The sequence below is a fragment of the Ammospiza caudacuta genome, chromosome 6 (assembly GCF_027887145.1).
Source record: "Ammospiza caudacuta isolate bAmmCau1 chromosome 6, bAmmCau1.pri, whole genome shotgun sequence".
In the NCBI taxonomy this organism is placed as follows: Eukaryota; Metazoa; Chordata; class Aves; order Passeriformes; family Passerellidae; genus Ammospiza; species Ammospiza caudacuta.
This window is the reverse complement of record NC_080598.1, coordinates 27,488,005-27,506,413: the sequence shown is the minus strand read 5'-3', so window position 1 is coordinate 27,506,413 and position 18,409 is coordinate 27,488,005. Positions and strand designations below refer to the sequence as shown.

The 18,409-nt window shown below is 42.8% G+C and overlaps 1 protein-coding gene across 3 annotated transcripts in view; it reads right to left on the bottom strand.

Annotated features, from left to right (window-relative positions):
* The window catches only part of AMBRA1 (autophagy and beclin 1 regulator 1), a 115,095-nt gene extending 96,893 nt beyond the window's left edge, over positions 1–18,202 (bottom strand). The window contains exons 1-7 of one of the 3 annotated variants that reach the window (XM_058806323.1): positions 17,981–18,202; positions 17,674–17,732; positions 16,754–16,937; positions 15,918–16,090; positions 15,082–15,148; positions 14,375–14,521; positions 13,062–14,146 (exon numbers count right to left, since the gene is read on the bottom strand). In XM_058806323.1, coding sequence (XP_058662306.1) covers positions 13,062–14,146; positions 14,375–14,521; positions 15,082–15,148; positions 15,918–16,090; positions 16,754–16,937; positions 17,674–17,732; positions 17,981–18,115 — 1,850 coding nt within the window. In that variant the 5' untranslated portion in view covers positions 18,116–18,202. Of the gene's footprint in view, positions 1–13,061; positions 14,522–15,081; positions 15,149–15,917; positions 16,091–16,753; positions 16,938–17,673; positions 17,733–17,980 lie in introns of all 3 variants that reach the window. The other 2 variants (XM_058806324.1, XM_058806322.1) reach the window with 2 other exon arrangements.
* Positions 18,203–18,409: the final 207 nt, after the last annotated feature.

Here is an 18,409-nt window from a genome sequence, read left to right as displayed (position 1 = left end):
GATGAAGAGAAGTAGCTCTGTTGCTGTAAACTGTTAGCCACTAAACATTTAAGTTTCCAACAGAGAAGCATGAAAAGAGAGAACAGAAATGCATATTGCTTGCATCTCCTTTTGAAACATTTCAGCAGATCATGCTTGACTCCTGAATCCTTTCTGCAGCTTAAAGCAACCTCCTCCTCTCCCACATCCCCCATTTCTGCTATCCAGATATGTAACAGGCTAACACTAGGTTCTATGGAAGCAATTGCTCCACTATCTCTGTCTAGACAATATGAAATTGTCACAAATGACATATAAAGTACAATTAGCAGAGAAACTGCAATTTCTACTCTCTTCCCCCGCTTACCAAGGAAAAAAAAATCGCCCATTATCAACCTCCAGGTTGTCAGTCAATCCTGCAAATGATGAAAATTAACTCTGCTCACCCTAGGAGATGCTTCTGTTCCAGCTTGCTAAATTAGAAGGAGAGGGATTGTAGTTCTTGTTGGGTTTATTTTTTTTTATTAAAACTACTACAAGATACAAATTGCGTCTGTTCAGCAGCATTGAAATCTCAACTCTCTGATTAAAATCAGGCTCCTTTTCCGTCAGACATCAACAACTCTGGAACTGCTGCTCTACACTTGCTCTGGTAACTCAGGTCTGCAGCAATCACTAGCAAGGGGTAAAGGAAGCAGACTTCAAGTCACAGGACACCTATAGGCAAGGGAAAGAGAAGGAATTCACAGATACAAGACATTATAAGCAGAAAAGGGATCATTTTCAGGAATGAAGCTGAATGCCAGAAGCATAAAGCAATCTCCTCATAGCACATCAGCCACTGGACTATACCCCCATTCTCCCCACGGGGATGAGCATCGCCACCAAAGCCTTTTGGGACAGAGGGACTGATTTCAGCAGGCTTCAAGAAGATACTTAACTGCAGCAAATTCCACTTTTCAGTAATAGTTTCTAAGGATATGCAGCCCTACACCACATCTCAAATTTGCTGTCACAGCATGAGCGTTACTGAGTAATGCTACTCCAAGAGACATGGAGGGAAGGGTTTTCTTCCCCAAAAAGGGAGGTGTTAACAAACAGCACTGAGGTTGTTTCCTTAGAATCAAAGGGGTGTTCAGTCAGCTGCCATCCTCCTAAGCTGCTCTACACCAACAACCAGGGCAAACCAGTAAAATGAAGCACTCTAAGGACAGCAATCACACCTACCCCTCCCCTACTCCCAGTCTTCAGATACGAGCAGAGCTTTAAAAAGAAAATTCCTAGTTATCCTTTGAAGGAAAAGTATATTGATGACTCTTGGCAGCCTCTGATTTTCCTCTCCTGGCTTTATGTCTTCCCTGAAAAGACTTTTATATTGCATACTGCCCATTTGGAGGTGAAAATTATCACACTACATATTACATCCCTTTTTCAGTCCTCCAACTTACAGTCAGTTCTCAGTTCCCCTGAGTACTCATCCCTGGGAATGTGTTCCTGTGGTTTCTCATAAGAAGGTAAAGAATAGCAACAGTTTAAAACTAGATTCCCTTCAATCATCTTCCTCTTAGAGCCAGGCGACGCGTAACCTAAAGATTATAAGAAAGCTAAAGCATGAAAACAGCTGAATGTTCTTCAGTGTCCAATAACACCAATACCCTCCCTCAAACCCTGAGCTCAATTAACTGTTAACGAACCAAATTCATTCCTGGAGATCAATTATAGCCTTGATAGAGCACTAGAAAACTATTTTAAATAAAAATCTCAAACAATCAAATGCATTGGCTTGGATATACTTTCTGTCCCTTTTCTCAGAGGAATAGGAAAAAAATATTTCAGACATCTGTACTGTGTTTCCTACTTTCAAAAAGCAAATGAAAATCATGTAAGCAGAAACCATCAAGTATTTTGTTCCATAGCTTCATTTTTCATAAAAGTTTTGTAGTCCTTGTCGAACAGAAAAACACTATTGCTCTTCACCAGTTTCATATTTAAGCTTAAAATAAAAAAGCAATCAGTATGCTGCTCTAAAGATTGCCTGAAAAAATGAGTTCTAAAATTAAGTTCTTAACATAATCTGCTCTGATACCTCTAAGCTAACATTTCTAGACTGCTTCAGCTTTCACGTGGTTATGGTTGGACATATTTAGCCTGGCATCAAGACCGGATTAAGACAGGTCAGAAACAGACAACCAAGAGAGAAAATATAGTCAAACAAAAGGATCAAGCTTTTCTTAAGATAGTTCTAACCATCTGCAAGAGATAAATAACCTGAAAATATCACTATTCATTAAAACCTCAACAGTCACTTTTACACTTCGGAGGGAGCTCCTCCATCCCCTTGTTCACATCTGTGCCAAACAACCCATGATCAGTGAGGAACTACAGTTGGTGGCTGTCCTTCTATCCAAACCCTGTTAGGCAGCCTTTTCATCACCTTTTTTTTTTTTAATTACTCCATACAATAAGAAGCCTTTATAACATAATTTCCTTTTTTTAGAGAAACCAAAGATGCAATATGTGATCAGAGATAACTTCCAAACACAGCCTTGTAGAACACTTTGGCCTGCTTGTGGGAAAGAACTTGTGTTAACTCTGAAGCTGCAACTAGGGACAGAGAAGACATCCTTCCCAGCTGGAGGTGCAGAGGAGTACATCTGATACAAGGCAGAAGTTATCACAGAAAGTGATTGTTTCCCCTTCACTGATTCTGGGCAAGAATCCTGTAGAAAACAAACTGGTTTTCTCAGTCAGAAAAGAGACAGCACATAAGGTCTTCAGCCAACATGGGAAGGAGTGCAGAGAAAAACAAGGAAGTGTCAGTAAGAGTTTGAACAGCAGAAATGAGCACTGCAAGAACTACACAGCAACTTTAGAGCTCATCACAGGGAAAGAGAGTCACTTTACTGAAAATGTCAGATTCTTTTATGAAGACTCAAGGCTGCACTGTTAATCTATTACTTCACCTGCTGAAAAAGGCCATGCATCAGAACAAAATATGAATGAGCATTATGGAGAGGTCCTTATCATACAGCATCTGGGTAATGATTAGTTCATCATTTCAACAAGCAAGAGGGAGCACACATCCATGACAGACATTAGAAGGGTCAAGACCAGCTACAACAAGAAGCATTGATCAGTTTTGGCAGTTAAGTCCAACATGAAAAAAACAATGAAAGGGCTTGCACTTTCATTTTGCAGGGGCAAATCTTGAGGGACAGGAGGGGGAAAGAAATTAAAATCAGTTCAGGTACTGCACATGCTATTTTGCTCTACAGTGGCAGTTTCACACCAGTGCTCAGTATGGGGCAGGTACCTGCACCAAGCTGAAGACAGACATGGCATTTTTCCACCTAGACACTTAACAACATGCCATTATACCAGAAATTCAGCTAGAGGGTATGGGTTTCTAGTTATCATAAGTTTAAAAGCATAGCCAGAACAGAGCCAATACACTGAACTCCCTCAGCCTGCACACAGCTTTACTCTTCTGAGGGCTCTTCTGCCTACCTTCATCTGTATGACTCCTTCAAATTCTCCTTGTTCTGGGAGTTCCCAACACCACAGACTCTGTGGCCAGCAGAAATCTCTGCTTACCCACACACACAGATCTGCATCAGCTTCTGGGATAATTACATATAACTCATGTTTCTCCATGGGGAATTGAAGAGGAGGTGTCTTTCTTGAGGGGGCAGAAGCCATACTGTTATCTCCATAGCTTTCTAATGCTATGAAAACATAGGTCTCATCACAAATCAAGCGATCCCTTTAAAATGCTCTTGTTCACACTGGAGTAAAAAAGAAAGTCAGGTCAACAAATGACTGCCAGGGTAGTTCAGTCACTTAGTCCAGCCTTCCCACTTCAGGAAGACGGGAATGATTTCATACTAATGCATTTCAAGCAGAAAAATGAGTCAGTTTCCTGGCAGATAAAGAACCCTGTTTATTTACAGCCTTCAGTTCCAGCAGGTGCTCTCTCAAGAAGAGCAAGGGAGGAGGTCACTTACATCATCACACAAACAGCCATTTGGTGCAATCAGTTAAATATGTATGTGGAAAATGTTTAAAATGCATGCTAGCTATTCAACAGACCAGAACAGCTCAACTGGAGAAATCCAGAGTCATCGTTCTTTTGCTTAGTTGTATTAATGAGTCAAATCACAGGTCTCCCTCTCTCCTCTTGGCCCAGGCCCACAGATTAGATGAATGCTGCCCTACTGCAAGTTCTCCAGCCCAGATTCTCATTGTAATAAGAAGCAAATAATTTGATATGGGCACTTTGTCTCTAGACACACCACACTGTGAGTATTTCTAAAGAGCATGAAGAGTGAGTGCACACATGGAGTACATGTAAACTGAATGCATATCTAAAAATTCCAGGGTTGTATTATAATAAAAAGGCACACTACAATGCCAACATCTCCAGCTCTTCCCCACAGTGAAGAAAGCCACAGAGAGCTTTTAGATGAGCAAGCAAAGTTGAAACAGTAGGTCTGAGAGCCTCCCCAAAACTTGTTTCTTGGCAAAAACCAAAACCAAATTGAAACTTAGACACTGTTTTAATGTGACTTATCTGAAGCCAGACTATAAACTCTAAAAATCACAGCTCTAGATAGTTTAAGCACGTCACAGACCTCCATTAATCATAAGCTGAGCATCATCCCCTAGACAGAATACAATCACATGAACTCGAGACACATAGGTACAAGAACAGAAACAGGAGCAATTGTACCTGGTCAAGTGAGCCTGTCTGGACATGCTGCCACCCTGCAGCAGCTGGATCAGGTGGCTGCAGGGAAAGTATGTGCAGACAACAGAGGAGACAGACACCCTAACAAAGGATGGCTTTCAAGAGCAGGAAGCTATTCACACTTCTTCCCTCTCTGCAGGAAAGTTGAGAACTGATATGTTTTATGGTATCCTCAAATAGCTATCTGTTTGAAGTCAGCTGTCTTTAAACTTCTGAGCAATGTGTGTTTATTCAAGATCTTTGGTCTACAGTCCTCTAATATGCATTCCTCAAAAAAACAAACAACCCCCCCAAAAAACCTGCCCAAAACAACAACAATCAACACTCACCCACCCAAATAACAAAAACAAAAAAACCCCCCCAACCCAATAAAAATCCCATACATACATACACAAAACCATCACCAAAAAAGCCCCAAACCCCACACAACTCTAGATGTCAACAGAAGCAAAAATAATAGCCAGTTTGGAAGCATATACCTCTTCTATTCTCACTAAAACATCACTTTAATTCAAATTTAGTAAGCTTCTTTGCTGTCACACTGCACAGGTGAAACTCCAGAACAGTTCCCATAGAAAAGACATTTGTAGGAAAAGATGTTTCTATTATCTGGAGATTGCAGAAGAACAAACTTTACCCATTTCTTTTATAGGTGAACTTCTCATTGCTGTGCCTGGACTAAGAAGAGGGGTGGAATAAGGGCAGTGGTTCAAATGGGAAAATATTATGAAGGTATTTCAGAAGGAGTTATTTTATACCTGCATTTTACACCTTTATAGTTTGCAAGTTAAGCTGCTACAAGAGGAACACAGGGAAATTAATTTATTTTAGTCTGCTACAGTCATTGCTGCATATTTAAATTCAGGCCAAGAAAAAGAAAAAAAAAAGCAGCTTAAGCCTTTCTGCAAGTTTGGCGGAGGCTGCAGGTACATGTCCAGCCTCCTAGAGCACCGGGGGAAACTCAGCAGCAGAGAGTGACCTCCATCAGTTACTGCAAGAAGGGAAAGCACAAGGCATCATCCTTCTTGCCCACCTACTCTCAGTGAAGAAGAATAGGGCTCTAGCAACCTTACATTATTCTTAAATCAGGAAACTAGCAAAGGCAGGGGAAGGAATATTTGTGCAAGAAAACAGGCACTTCTTTCACTTGTTTTTCCACGTAACTAGCAGCATACTAAAGAGCCCAAACTTTTAGAACTTCAGTAAAAGAGTCTGTCCTGCCCACACAGAGACAGTAGGCTTAGTCTGGGGAAAAACCACAAAGCTGGAAGGGTGACTGTAATTACCCAGAGCTCACAAAGGCATCAACTGACCATTTAGATACCATGGCAGCTTCTCCTATAGTTCAGGCTATGTTTACAGTCTCATGATAAAATGAATTTGTATTTTCCAGTTGTTGTTAAGGCCAAACAAACAATATACACCAAGTTTGTCCACAGCCTGCACATCTCACACATAAACAATGCTAATTATCATGTTTGAATGCTCATGACACCTTCAGACTATCATTTCACTTTATGCTCACAACAGACAACAAATTAGGTCTTTGTTCACTCTAACATGTCCTGGCTAACGTTTACAGAAATCATTCCCATATCACACAGTTCTGGCTTTCTCTCCTCAAGCACATCTTCCCAAGCACAAACCCAAATCTCTTCTCTCTGCTGGCAAATCAATTTATAATTTCTATTTACCCCAATACTCTCACTAACTTCTGAGATATTACTTATCTCTGTCACCACCATTTTCAAGAACAGTAACAAAGCATCTTTGGAATTATTTCTTACCAAGTCTGATAGCAGCCCAGCATAAACTCTTCCAAAACTATCAGAGTGCACATGGAGCCTACTAGGCTTGTCAGAAAAATCCTTCTTTCCACAGCACCAGTAAGGTCTACACACCATAACTTTAAACAAAATACTGAGTCAAACTACAAATGGCAGGACACAAGGCTAGCAAGGTTCCCACAACTAATGGGTCTGAACAAAAAGAGTCAAGAAAATTATGTTGGGTATGTCTAGATTTAGCACAGGCCACATTCCCACAGATGTGCAGTCTGAGCCAGTCTCTTCTCCACAGCTCAGGTGTGCCCTTCTGCTTAAGCCTCCCTTTCTCTGTGAGCTCAACACCACTGCCACAATATATATTAATAACTTGAATAAGCAAGCCACAACTGTTGTAAGCAATTAGGAAAAAAATAGCAACTACAAAGATTTTGAAAAATAAGGAACGGAACAAAAGGCAGAATACACTAGGTATGTGTTCTGTCTTCACCATAAGAGACATTTGTAGCTTTATATAAGGTAATTCCCTCCTGTTTTAGTTCCTGTCCCCCAAAAAGTAAAGTGAGTAGCACTACCCTCCTCTCTGATTTTGATGATAAATGTCAGTCACAGAACTGTCTTCCCAGGCAATTCTGTATCCATGGCAGGAGACAAGGAAGTGTTCTGGTTGTTTAGTTGTTAAAGCAAGGATATTAGTGACATACTCCCTTTCATTCAGCACTTTGCACAGTGAGAAAGTTACCAGAACTCAGTACATGCAGAGATCCGATCAGTCTTGGTCATTTACACCAAAAACCAGAACTGCACAAAAGAAGCTCAGGCTCCACCAGCATGAACTCAGAAAAAAAAGCTGCAAAAGTGACTGTAGTCTTTTCCATTTCATACACAGCACTGATCACTGGTGGGCAGGAATGGGGTTGCTCCTACCCTGTCAATCTACTTCAACAATAGACTGGTCCCAATTCGATCACAAGTGAGCACTGTGTCTACAACTTTGAGCAGGAAGAGGCATCCCCTCAAGGCATTGAGCAAACCATACCCATCTGCACTAGGAAAAAAAATCAAATCCAACACAAAAAAATCCCCAAACATACTCTTTGCCTTATGGAAAAGCTCCAAAATGCAGGTAATAGCTCAAGGCATACTTGAAGAAGAGAATAAACAGAGCCCTCCAACCAACATCTGCCAAGCAATTCTCCAGAAAACAAGCTCCATATTACAAAAGTCCGAGGAGGAGGTGAACAGCCATTAAAATGAAAACAAAACCTTTGAGAAGGGAGACTCCAAAGACAGGCTTGGTAGGCAGTAAGCAAGAAGTCCAGACGAAGTCTACAAGACTGCCGAGGTCTCTTAGAGCTCTAACTCATGAGCATTTACATATCAGATCCCTAGATCCACATCTGTCTTTTTCAAACCCTTACAAAAGCCAAAAGGATAAGCTCCTCCCTTGCTTGCATTCTGTAACAGAGCCATTTCCCGTCTGGATCCCTGCATTTACGCCTTTCTCCAAACACTAGAGAACTTGCAATTGTATGGTAACTACAGAGATAAGCTGTCGTTTGGGAATGGGGAAGGTCCCCAAGCTACCCTTAGTACAAGAACTTGGAAACTTTCAGGTTAGGAAAGGAGACAGAAAGGAGCAGAAGCAACATTACCCCCTTGTGGCAGAAAAAGTAATATGGAAATAAGGTCAGAAATTCAAAACGGAACAGACTAGGTGTTTCTCTTCATAGTTGCTGTAAGGAGAACTGTATGCTGCCAGAAGGTGATCAGCACTGAGGAGATGAGCTGGAGTCACTGTACTACATGTGGCCGGGTTCACATCACACTGCAAGAACAAGGCAGGAGGGACCAGAGTCCTCAAACAAGACCTGACAAAATGAAAGACACAGATTTGTCCCTGGACCCTGGTACGTGGTTCCAGGGAAGATGGTTTCACATGTCACTTGTGCACAGTGCATCCAACAGACTAAAATACAACAAAGCCTTGGGTAAGCTGTGCCAACTTCAACAGGTCAAATATTTGCACAGTACAGTGGCCTCTGCCTTTCATACCCTCACAAACAAACTAAAGGAATTTATACAAGGGTCCTCAGACAAGAATTTCCCCACTTCACACACACTCACTACTTTCTGCCTGTATGCATGACATAAGTGTCACTCACGATGGTTCAAAAGACATTTCAGATTTTCAGGTAACTTCAATAATGTATCTTGTCTGTCAAACTAAATAGGTGAGGCCAGGTGAAAACATTATGTATTTATAAAATGCAGGCACAGAATTACTCATACCACAACCTACAGAATTTGACCTCTGGAATGAGTGCAGTGGAGTGGTTAGAGAAGTTTAACATAATTGCCAGACAAAGCTTCTTCATGGAAGAATAAGGATAATAAGCATTTCCTTGTGAAACTTAAGTTTCATGCAAACCTGCCTGACAATAGAACAGGGCAGACCTTTCATTTGCAGTAATGTACTCAAATCTCTAGACAAAATAAACAGGTAAACCATATAAAAATTGTCCTCCCATGTATTACAAGCAGCTAAATCTATAGAGAACAATTTTCCACTTCCTTTTTTTCCCCATCTGTAGGAACTGTTTCACTGAATAAGGTTTGAAATATGTTAGCAGGGACACACATCACTACTTGCTCCTTGCATCCAGAACTCAATAACAAAAGTTAATTTATAACCTAATTATTTTCCTTTTTTTTTCCTAAAAAACCCACATTAATTCCGCAGATGTCACGTGTGTCATACTAAAATAGCCAAAGAGAAAATCTGAATCAGTTTTATTAGCCAGCATTGCACCATACTAGCATTAACTGCTGAATTGATACATATTTCAGCAGAGATCACTGCTAGGTTCTGTGTATCACTGTCTTAAGAAAGTGGCACCAGCTCCTCTCAAACAAGCAGCTGACTAGAATCCTCTTTCATGCCCCTTTCAACTTTTCATTATCAACCTGAATTGACCCACAAAGCAACAATGGCTTTAAGTACTTAGAGGATCGTTTCCCTCACTGAGATTACAGTATTAATACAAGACCTCCTCAACCCATTTTTAAATTAACTGGTAGTTATAAAAAAATTAAACTAGCTAACATCTGTTGCTCAGTTATCCTTCCTTCATCCACATCTTTCCAACAGCTTCTATGACCAATTTTATGCAGCACATTTCACATGGCAACTTCAGAGATTTCTGGGATTCTTTTCACTTCGATGTTAAAAGTGAGGCAAAGACATCCAGAGGGGAAAACTCCCTACATTTGAATTAATGAGATCAGGAGAAACTCAGAAAAGCTGAAGCTCAGTCTCACAAACTTGTGCTTAACCTAGACCATAAACCTTCGCCAAATTCATGCCTCACCAGCACAGCTTCAAAAAGTACACAGCTCAATGCCACACTGCTTTCAGGCCAGGCTGAATGTGATGGGATTCCTTGTATTGCTGAGGCCCCCAGTGACATGCTTCTCCTAACAGAGGTGCCAGAACTGTTAGTGAGGAATAGTGCCATTACATGCTCATTAATGGCTTTGTGATTTGTCCAAGATAATTAGCCTAGGACCATCAGAAAGAGCAGAATTCTCTCCTTACCCAGGTGACATAGTTGCATCAACAGAATTCAAAGAATAGCCTTCACTAAACTACCCTCTTAACTTAACTGACCCTCAATGGCAATGTTTCCCAGAAAGCTATTTCTCTACTAGGAAGGTCATGTCAGGGAAGGAATCCTGCCCATGGACAGGGAATGAGAACATACACAGTTTCAAGATACAATTTTTATCTCACGTTTTTCGGCTGACCTTAGAATATAGAGCTCAATTGCCCAATGAGGACATCTAATGGAGAGACAAAGAAGAACAGAATTATAAAACAGGTTATGAGCACATCTTGGATTCCAACACTAAGAATTAACCAGACTGTGATAGGCACAAAATTACATTGATTGGAAGTGTGTATACAGTTACCACTTCTACCCTCAGAAGCGGGTAGAAGCCTTTGAAGGCTTATCCTCTCCCTTGTATTTCATCAGCACTTTCAGCATTACATAGCTTATATCTCAGGACCCTCAGACCCCATCTGTGCATGCTTCTGTAGCTCCAAAGGTTAAAAGACATTTGGGACTCTGCTGTGTAGAACTGGTTTCAGCACTTCCCACTGTGAAAGCATGCCCTAGGTCTTGGGAGACATGAAGGCTTGGTACGAGATGCTCACTCTATGCAAAATTTAGGCAAGTGGGTGCTTGGTGACTTGTAAATAAATTCACAGGATATTCTGAGTTGGAAAGGAACCACAAGGATGATCAAGCCCAACTCTTAAGTAAACAGCCTGTATGGGGATTGAACCCACAACCTTGGTGCTATTAGCACCATGCTCTAACCCAACTGAGCTAATCTCATCTCCCATGTTCTATAAAGAAAAATATAAACAGCTAATTTGAGAATGGCAGAAAATTACACCTGCAGGATAGAGCTATTCTGCATGCAGGGTTCCTTTTAAGGGAAAAGATTTCATAAAGCCCCAAGCCCACCCAATGTGTTTAACAAGAAAGGAAAAAAGTTTTACTTCAAGGAAATTACCACAAGGATTTAATACCAGACTACCCATTGCTGCCAGCTTCTTGCTTCAGAACTCTACACAAAACCTTAACTTCAGTTAGAAGGGAAGCTGAAACCCCTGCAGTGCCTGTTCTTTAGAAAGGCCTGATAACAGAAGCAGGAGATTGGGAAAACAAAAGAGTGCCTAGGAGATTCTCAACAACCTCTGCCAGAAAGGTTTCACTAAAGGTTTCATCTTACAGGAATTCCTCTGGAATTAAGCTCATGCATCAAACTACCACTCCAAATCAGAAGCCTCGGCAAAAAGCACCTGTTTGCTCAGCTGATCAGGTAGGCAAATAACCCTTCATAAATGCTGCAGCCACTGGAGCAGGCAGCAGCAATCATCATGGATGACAGGCAAAGTGACCCAGAGATTTAGTCATAGGACTCTCCTTAGACTCCTGCAGCCTGGGGTGGATCAATTATATGCCTCAGGACATTTTAAAATTACATTATCACAGAAAAGATCCTATCTACACATCCCACTACATCTCATTGTCCAAACACGTGCCAAGTGCCCAATCAATAAGAAGGTTATTTGCCCTGTAATTTCTGACACTACAGTGACTCATCCCAGAAAACAAGACACAGTGGAGATGACATAAGTATGTACCACTGTTTCAAAAGAAAGATAACACAAGACTTACTCAAGTGCCATTTAAAAGCTAAATTTGTCAGCTCCTTCTTACTCTTATGCCCTTCAATAGGAGACAAGAGGATACCTGACTTAAATTAACAGTAGGTAAGTTCAGGCCCAAAAAGTAGCTCCCATGTAATCAGCTTGAGACTCTCATTATGGCAGGCTATTAAAAAAAAAAGCAAAAACTGGGGCAAGGATTTAGAAACTGATTAATAATTTTATGACCACCACCACTTATTTGCTATGCAACGACAACAACAAGAAAGGCAGTCACTGTTCCAGCCTCAGTATAATCAGCTTATCTGCAGGACAGAGGAAAGAATTCCCTTTCCTCAAGCACTCCTGTGTACAAAGCCTTCTTATTAGTTACATCTGCATCCAACCTGGAAATTTTGCTTTTCTACACTCAAAGCATCTGTTTCAGAGAAACAGAAAGACTGAACCTTTCCTCTGGTGAGAGCACAAACCACTTGACAGAGAAAATGTGAAACTGAAACCCAGTGTGGAAACCCCATTCAAAGTACCAATGTAGCTGTATCATCCACACAAGCCAGTGAAGACCCTCTGACACAAAGGATAGGTCTTTCCTGACACAAGTTCAATTTAGCTTATCCAGTTTCTTGTATCATATCTGAAGCAGAAGAAAAATATCCTTCCAAAAAAAAGAATCACCTAAAAAAGAAGACAGCAAAGCCTAAAATTTTCAGTGATCAGCATGTCTCCAACCAGCTCAGGTCAATGGGAGCCACTATAAAAACTAACCTCTCTTACCAGCAGTAAACCAACTGCATATACCCAAACCACTGACAAAGGGCTTTGACTTTTTTCCCCTCTGGGCAACTCTAAGGAAATTATTGTTAACCCTTTTATCTTAACAACTTACTCATGCCCAGTTTTCCATGCCAACCCTGGGCAGATTCTCCATGCATAGCACGTGATGACAGGGTGTGTGACAGGGAGCACAAAGGACAGCATTAACATATCCTGAGTTTCCATGCTTCTGCAGGGTCTCGGAAACACCAGGAACACAGTTCACCCCAGATATCTGCTAAAAGAGCCCATCCTTTTGCCTGTCTGTACTACCATTGAGAGGTCCAGTCTCCGCCCTTACAATATTCAGAACGTATTTGCAGCATGACAATGGCAGCCATGAACACATCAACACCAACATCTCTACTTTCGTCTACATGAACAGCACACGGCCGTATGAGAAAAGGTTTTTAATTCTGAAAATGTTGAAAAACCTCAGACTAGATGGGAAAGGTTTAAGAAAAAATAGAGGAGGAAGAGCAAGCATGTATCTTACCTCCTGAGTGAATCCTCCTCTGAGCTTTCCTCAGGCATTTCCTGGTTTAAGGCCTCCTGTGATACATTCCCAGGTCTGCTTGAAGCCGACTGGCTGTAAACTCTTTCCCAGTGTCCCGTCTCCTGGTTAAAGACCACTCCCACGGTCCTCTCCTCCTGCGGGGTGGAAGAGCTGCCCAGCTGCAGTCTGCTAGAGGCAGGAGCTCTGCCCTCGGTTCTCTCTGCAGGCTGCACCTGGCTGGTATTTGGAGGCACACCCTCAAATGTGCTTTGGACCTGCCCTGGTGTGTAGCTAGGCGTGCTTCTTTCCCAGCGCAGCGTGTCATTGTTAAAGGTCAGCAGGTTATGACAAGCACGACAGCGGTTCAGGTGACCCCGGGACAAATTGGAACTGTTTTCACTGCTTTGTGGAGTCTGCTGATGGGAGGGACCGGGTCGATCAGGCTCAATGTTGTTGTTGAGCATTTCTTGAGCCTGCTGCGACTGGCTGGGCTCCCCACCAATCCCCTGATCTAACTCCTGAAGCCGGTCATATTCCAGGAAGAATCGCCTCAAATCACACTGGAGCTCATTACGAATGCTGGCCTGATTGCTCGGGCCAGCACTACTACCACTGTTCACCTCAGCCCCTGTGGCCAGAAAGCCCCTCCCTTCTGTTGCAGAGGTATAGACTGAAGCCTGGGAACCTCCCTCCTGCTGTCTGAGCACGGACAGCAAGCTCACGGAGGAGGCACTGGTCCTAGGGGGAGGCATGGCTTCCAGCTCGGACCGAGAGCTCATGTTCAGCACTGTCCTGGACCAGTCAGACCCACCCAAGCCTGAAGCCATCTCTCTCGCAGACTGTTGGTACCGGGACTGGTGGCCTGCCAAGGACCCGCTGAGGGACCGCCGCGTGGGGCCCAGGCTAAGGTTGCGCAGGGTGTTGCCAGCAGTGCTGCTCTGAACTGTGCTGAAAGCAGAGGGCCTGTTAAGTATCCCCTGCTCCTCCTGCGCTACGGATGCCTGCTCTGGGGGTTGATAAGGCTCTGTCTGCACAGAGGAGAAGGAAGTGCCAGTGGCCCCAGAAGACGTGGAGGGTGCGTTTTCCTGGTGTGGGAAGAGAGAAGAAGGAAGTCTTGCACTAGAGCATCGGCTGCAAAGGCACAACATCCCCAGGTGCTGGCAGCACTCTGCTGTGGGATAGCTGACTCGCTCCCGGAGCCTGTTATAGACAGATGCCCTTGTGTTCTCACTGGCTGGAGGCGGAGGTGGTGGTGGTGGAGGCGGTGGAGGGGATGGGGTAGCAGAGTCTTGAACACTGTTTTGCTCTCCCACCTGTATGCCAGAGGAGCGGGAGGACAACATATGCAGGAAGTTGTGGAGGAGGGGTGTGCGCCTCACAGGCTGAGATGGAAGGATAGCACGCTGACGATAATGCGGCATCTCTGTGCTGTCCACGGAGATTTCCACTTCCTCATCGCTCTGCAGAAGGAAACAGGCAAAGTTCAGTCACTTCAAGGCAAAATCCCATACTTCCAAATAAACGGCAGAAAGTCATGTGATAAATCCCTTCCTAAAGGCCTTGACTTGGAGGAAATTAGTTGAAATGATTTCTCAGTTCATTTTATAGATCTAGACAACCTCTTCCTACAGCTCAGTGAGCTTTCACAATACACGGCTCATGCAAACAGAAGTATCAGCGTCTCAGAGTCAAAAGCTGAGGAAAGAATTGTTAATACCTCAAATAGCTTCAAATCCAAAAGAACATCACAACTGAAAGAACAGGACCACTGAGATCTCTTCCCACCATTAGTCAGACAGAGAGGGCAAAACAAACACATTTTGGAAAGCATTTTGTTAGCCATGCACATAAGAACATGTTACGTTGTTACTGTATCACCAAACAAGGTGAGACAGAACTCAGCTTAAAAAGACTTCAGGTTTTCAGAAAAACACAAGTCTGCTTAGAAACAGACTAGGGCTAAAGTACATAGAGCACCTTTTAACTAGCCAGTCAATACAAGCCCTGACATTCCCCTTACCTGCTGGTTAGAAGGATTAACTATTGCTGTGAGCAAGTAGTGTCCCAAGGGATCAAACCGTACCAGCCTAAAACAAAAGAAGTGCCAGAATATCAATCATGAGTTCACATTCCACATTGACACAAGAAGCTGAACACAGCAGGGAAGAAAACCCCACATGACATGTTTGCAGTGAGAATATTACTATATTATCACCATATTTTTATGAAGGACAGAGTTTATGCATTAAGAAGAACAAAATGTACCTATCTAGCTGAAGACTGCAGTTATTTTATAGTCCACAGCAACACTACACCAAAGTTAAAAGCTGGATGTAAGTACTGCTGTATCAATTGAAATAGCCAGAAATTTTAAAGGAATACAAGTGTTTAGATTAAAAAATGCAATTGGTACAAAGGGAGAGATTAACGTGCCTTGATGCCACATCTTTATCTTATTTTAAATTGCTCAAAAGCAGCCATTAGGTTTCCAGCAATCCAGTTTCCTCTACAAGTGTGCTAAATAGCTCAGCATTTTGTTCCAGCAGTTCTGGGTTTTCTCATCCTTATGGCTGACAAGTTTAATTACTAAGCTTACAATTCAACACGAAGTAGATTCTGGATATTTAATGGACACATGCCATATTACAAATATGAACAACCAAGCTGATCTATGAATTTCAATTGCTTTTCTTTCTGCCCACAGAACTGGTTTTCTACCAGCTGAATCAAGGAGCTGCAAGCAACACTTTACTACCTGAGTGCACAGGGTGTAGCATCCCACAAGAACCTGACACACTTTCTAAACCTGACCATTTTTCACACACAAGTTCTTTTCACCCAGAAGCAGGAGCTCACCTGACCCGCTCCATTTCACTGGCTGTTTTCACCACTGCAAAAGGCTCCCGACGACTCCAGTCCCAGAAATGTATCTCATTGGCAGTGGCAATCAGCAAGAGCTGAGCCGTAGGATGAAAAGCAAGTGATGCAATGGCATTGTTGCTGTCTGTGAACCAGCTCTCACTTCCACCCTAGAGTGAGGAGACAACAACCACAAGCAGTTTGTCACAAAGTTTGCTATCATTAAGTTTACATGTACTTGCCATGAGTCCCAGCCCGCCTACAGCATCGCAAGTGAGGCGCTCCCTTGGCAACAACAGCTGTTCCTATACAAGGTCTGCGCCACGTCTAAAATGTAATGCTACTTGCAACAATGACCACAGATGTATTTTTGTAGGTAAGTGTCTCAAGCAGCCTGTAAAAATCCTTCATTAAAAACAAAACAAACAAGCCCATGTGTTTTGTCTCTGTGCCATTTACCAAACTAGGTAGAGCAGTAGCTTCTCTAATGAACAGTTCAGATGGGCTCAGTGGAATAACAAACAGCATGTCTCTCACAAAGGCTAAACAGGCACCTTGCAGAATGTTCTCCAGAATTACCTGTACCACTGCAATCAATAAAACTGGTGCTGCTAAGAAGCATGACCTACCTGGCAGGACTGAATGAAGGAGCTGTCACCTCCTCTCTAGAGAGAAGAGGATGGCTATGGTCTGTTCTATGCTTTTACACACAGGTCTCAGAAAAGCTTCCAAACAGCTCTCTTACCAGGTAACATTACCAGGTAACAAACTCAGCCAAAAAAAGTCACCACCCACCAAATATCAAAGGAACATATGTTTCAGGAAAGACTTACATGCAAATCCCAAATTCTGACCTCCCCGTCCAGGCATCCTGAAGCAATGAGGCCTGGGATGGTGGGATGGAAGGTGACACACCAGGGAGTGCGGCGATGTCCAACCAAGGAATGAACACACTTGCCCGTTTTCACCTCTGTGATGTAGATGTTGTGGTTCACATGTGTGGAGGCCATTAGGGTCCTGGGAATGCAGAAGGTATGACAAATATCAGCATGAGAAGAAATCAGCAAAATTAGACCATAGTTAACTTCATCTCAACAGGGTCTGTTCACACTTAACCCAGCAGCTCTCCCACACAGAGCTCAAAGGGTAAGAGGCTACTGTTGCACCAATGTCACAAAGCTTTCTGAGCCAGATTTCAGGGTCCATGCAAACATGAGCTCATCTGAATCTGCAAGCACAAACTTGACCTTGAACGTCAGAGTGAACACGCAGCTCAGAAGGCACTCCTGACTAACAGTCTGGGGCAAATAAATATTCCCAACTCTCCACACTGTCTCAACCCCTGTCAAATCAAGTGATACTATGAGAGATCCCACCTCCATTTCTGCTTCCAATAGACATATCATCCTGCTCTGTTCTTTATTCCTAGATATCCCAGTGAATGTGTCACATCATTTGGGCATGTTGTATTAAAATATCCTTTACTGCCTTTAGTTTCTTATGAAATCCCATGGTGTCTGCACAGATCCTTTTTCCTTACAATTTTGTATCACCTGGGTACCTCAGAAATTAAACACCAACTATGCTCGAAGCTGTGAGATTTGGAAGGTGCACACATTCCATCCATGCTTGTCAGGAACCAGAAGTTTCATTCGGCTGCTCAGGACTGGACAACTCAATGGGCACCAGCCTCCATCACTTTTGTAAGTGTAGGGAGACTGCTGAAACAGGGAATGAACTAGGAGTTAATTACCTGTCTGGACTAAACGCCAGCAAGAAGGTGGAGCGTGGACTGTCTGGTAACTCAACTTTCTGAAAAAGCCAACAAAGCAGGAAGTGTTGCAAGAGTCATATGATAATACTTTAACTGTAAGCCACACAGACAACAAGGGGAACCTGCTGCAGGAACATATCTAGTATCACATCACTGCAGGAACTGAACAGAGCCAGAGAGCATATCAACTGTAACACATCAAAGGTATAATCACAAGACAATTTATTTCAAATCCCTGCCTCCCTTCCCCCATTCCAAGCTATGCAGCTCTATCCCACAACCTTACCTTGCCCTCCCATTTCATCCATCGGGTTTTATCCTCCACCAGCTCCTGCAGAAGCCGCTGAGCACCCAAGGCTTGGGTGCCCCGTTCCCTACCCCAAAGGATGCGGACAGCATTCTTCTCTGGGACAACCTTCATGGCTCTCAGCTGCCAACAGCACGCCTGCTACTGAGAGGAGACACCAGCACGTTCCAGATGACAACCACCACCAAGCTACAAATAAGCTATCCACATTTCAGTTGTTTATCTTCATGGAAACCTAAAAAGATAAGAGACTGATAAGGAAGGCAGCTTTTACCTCAATTACCCCGATGAAGTAAAAGCTTTCAATCCCAAAAATACTAGATTTGAGAGACACATCTTTCTTCTTACACAGCCTTTGTTACCTGCTTCCATTATCAAGGCCTCACTTTGACATTTCTGCAGCCAAAG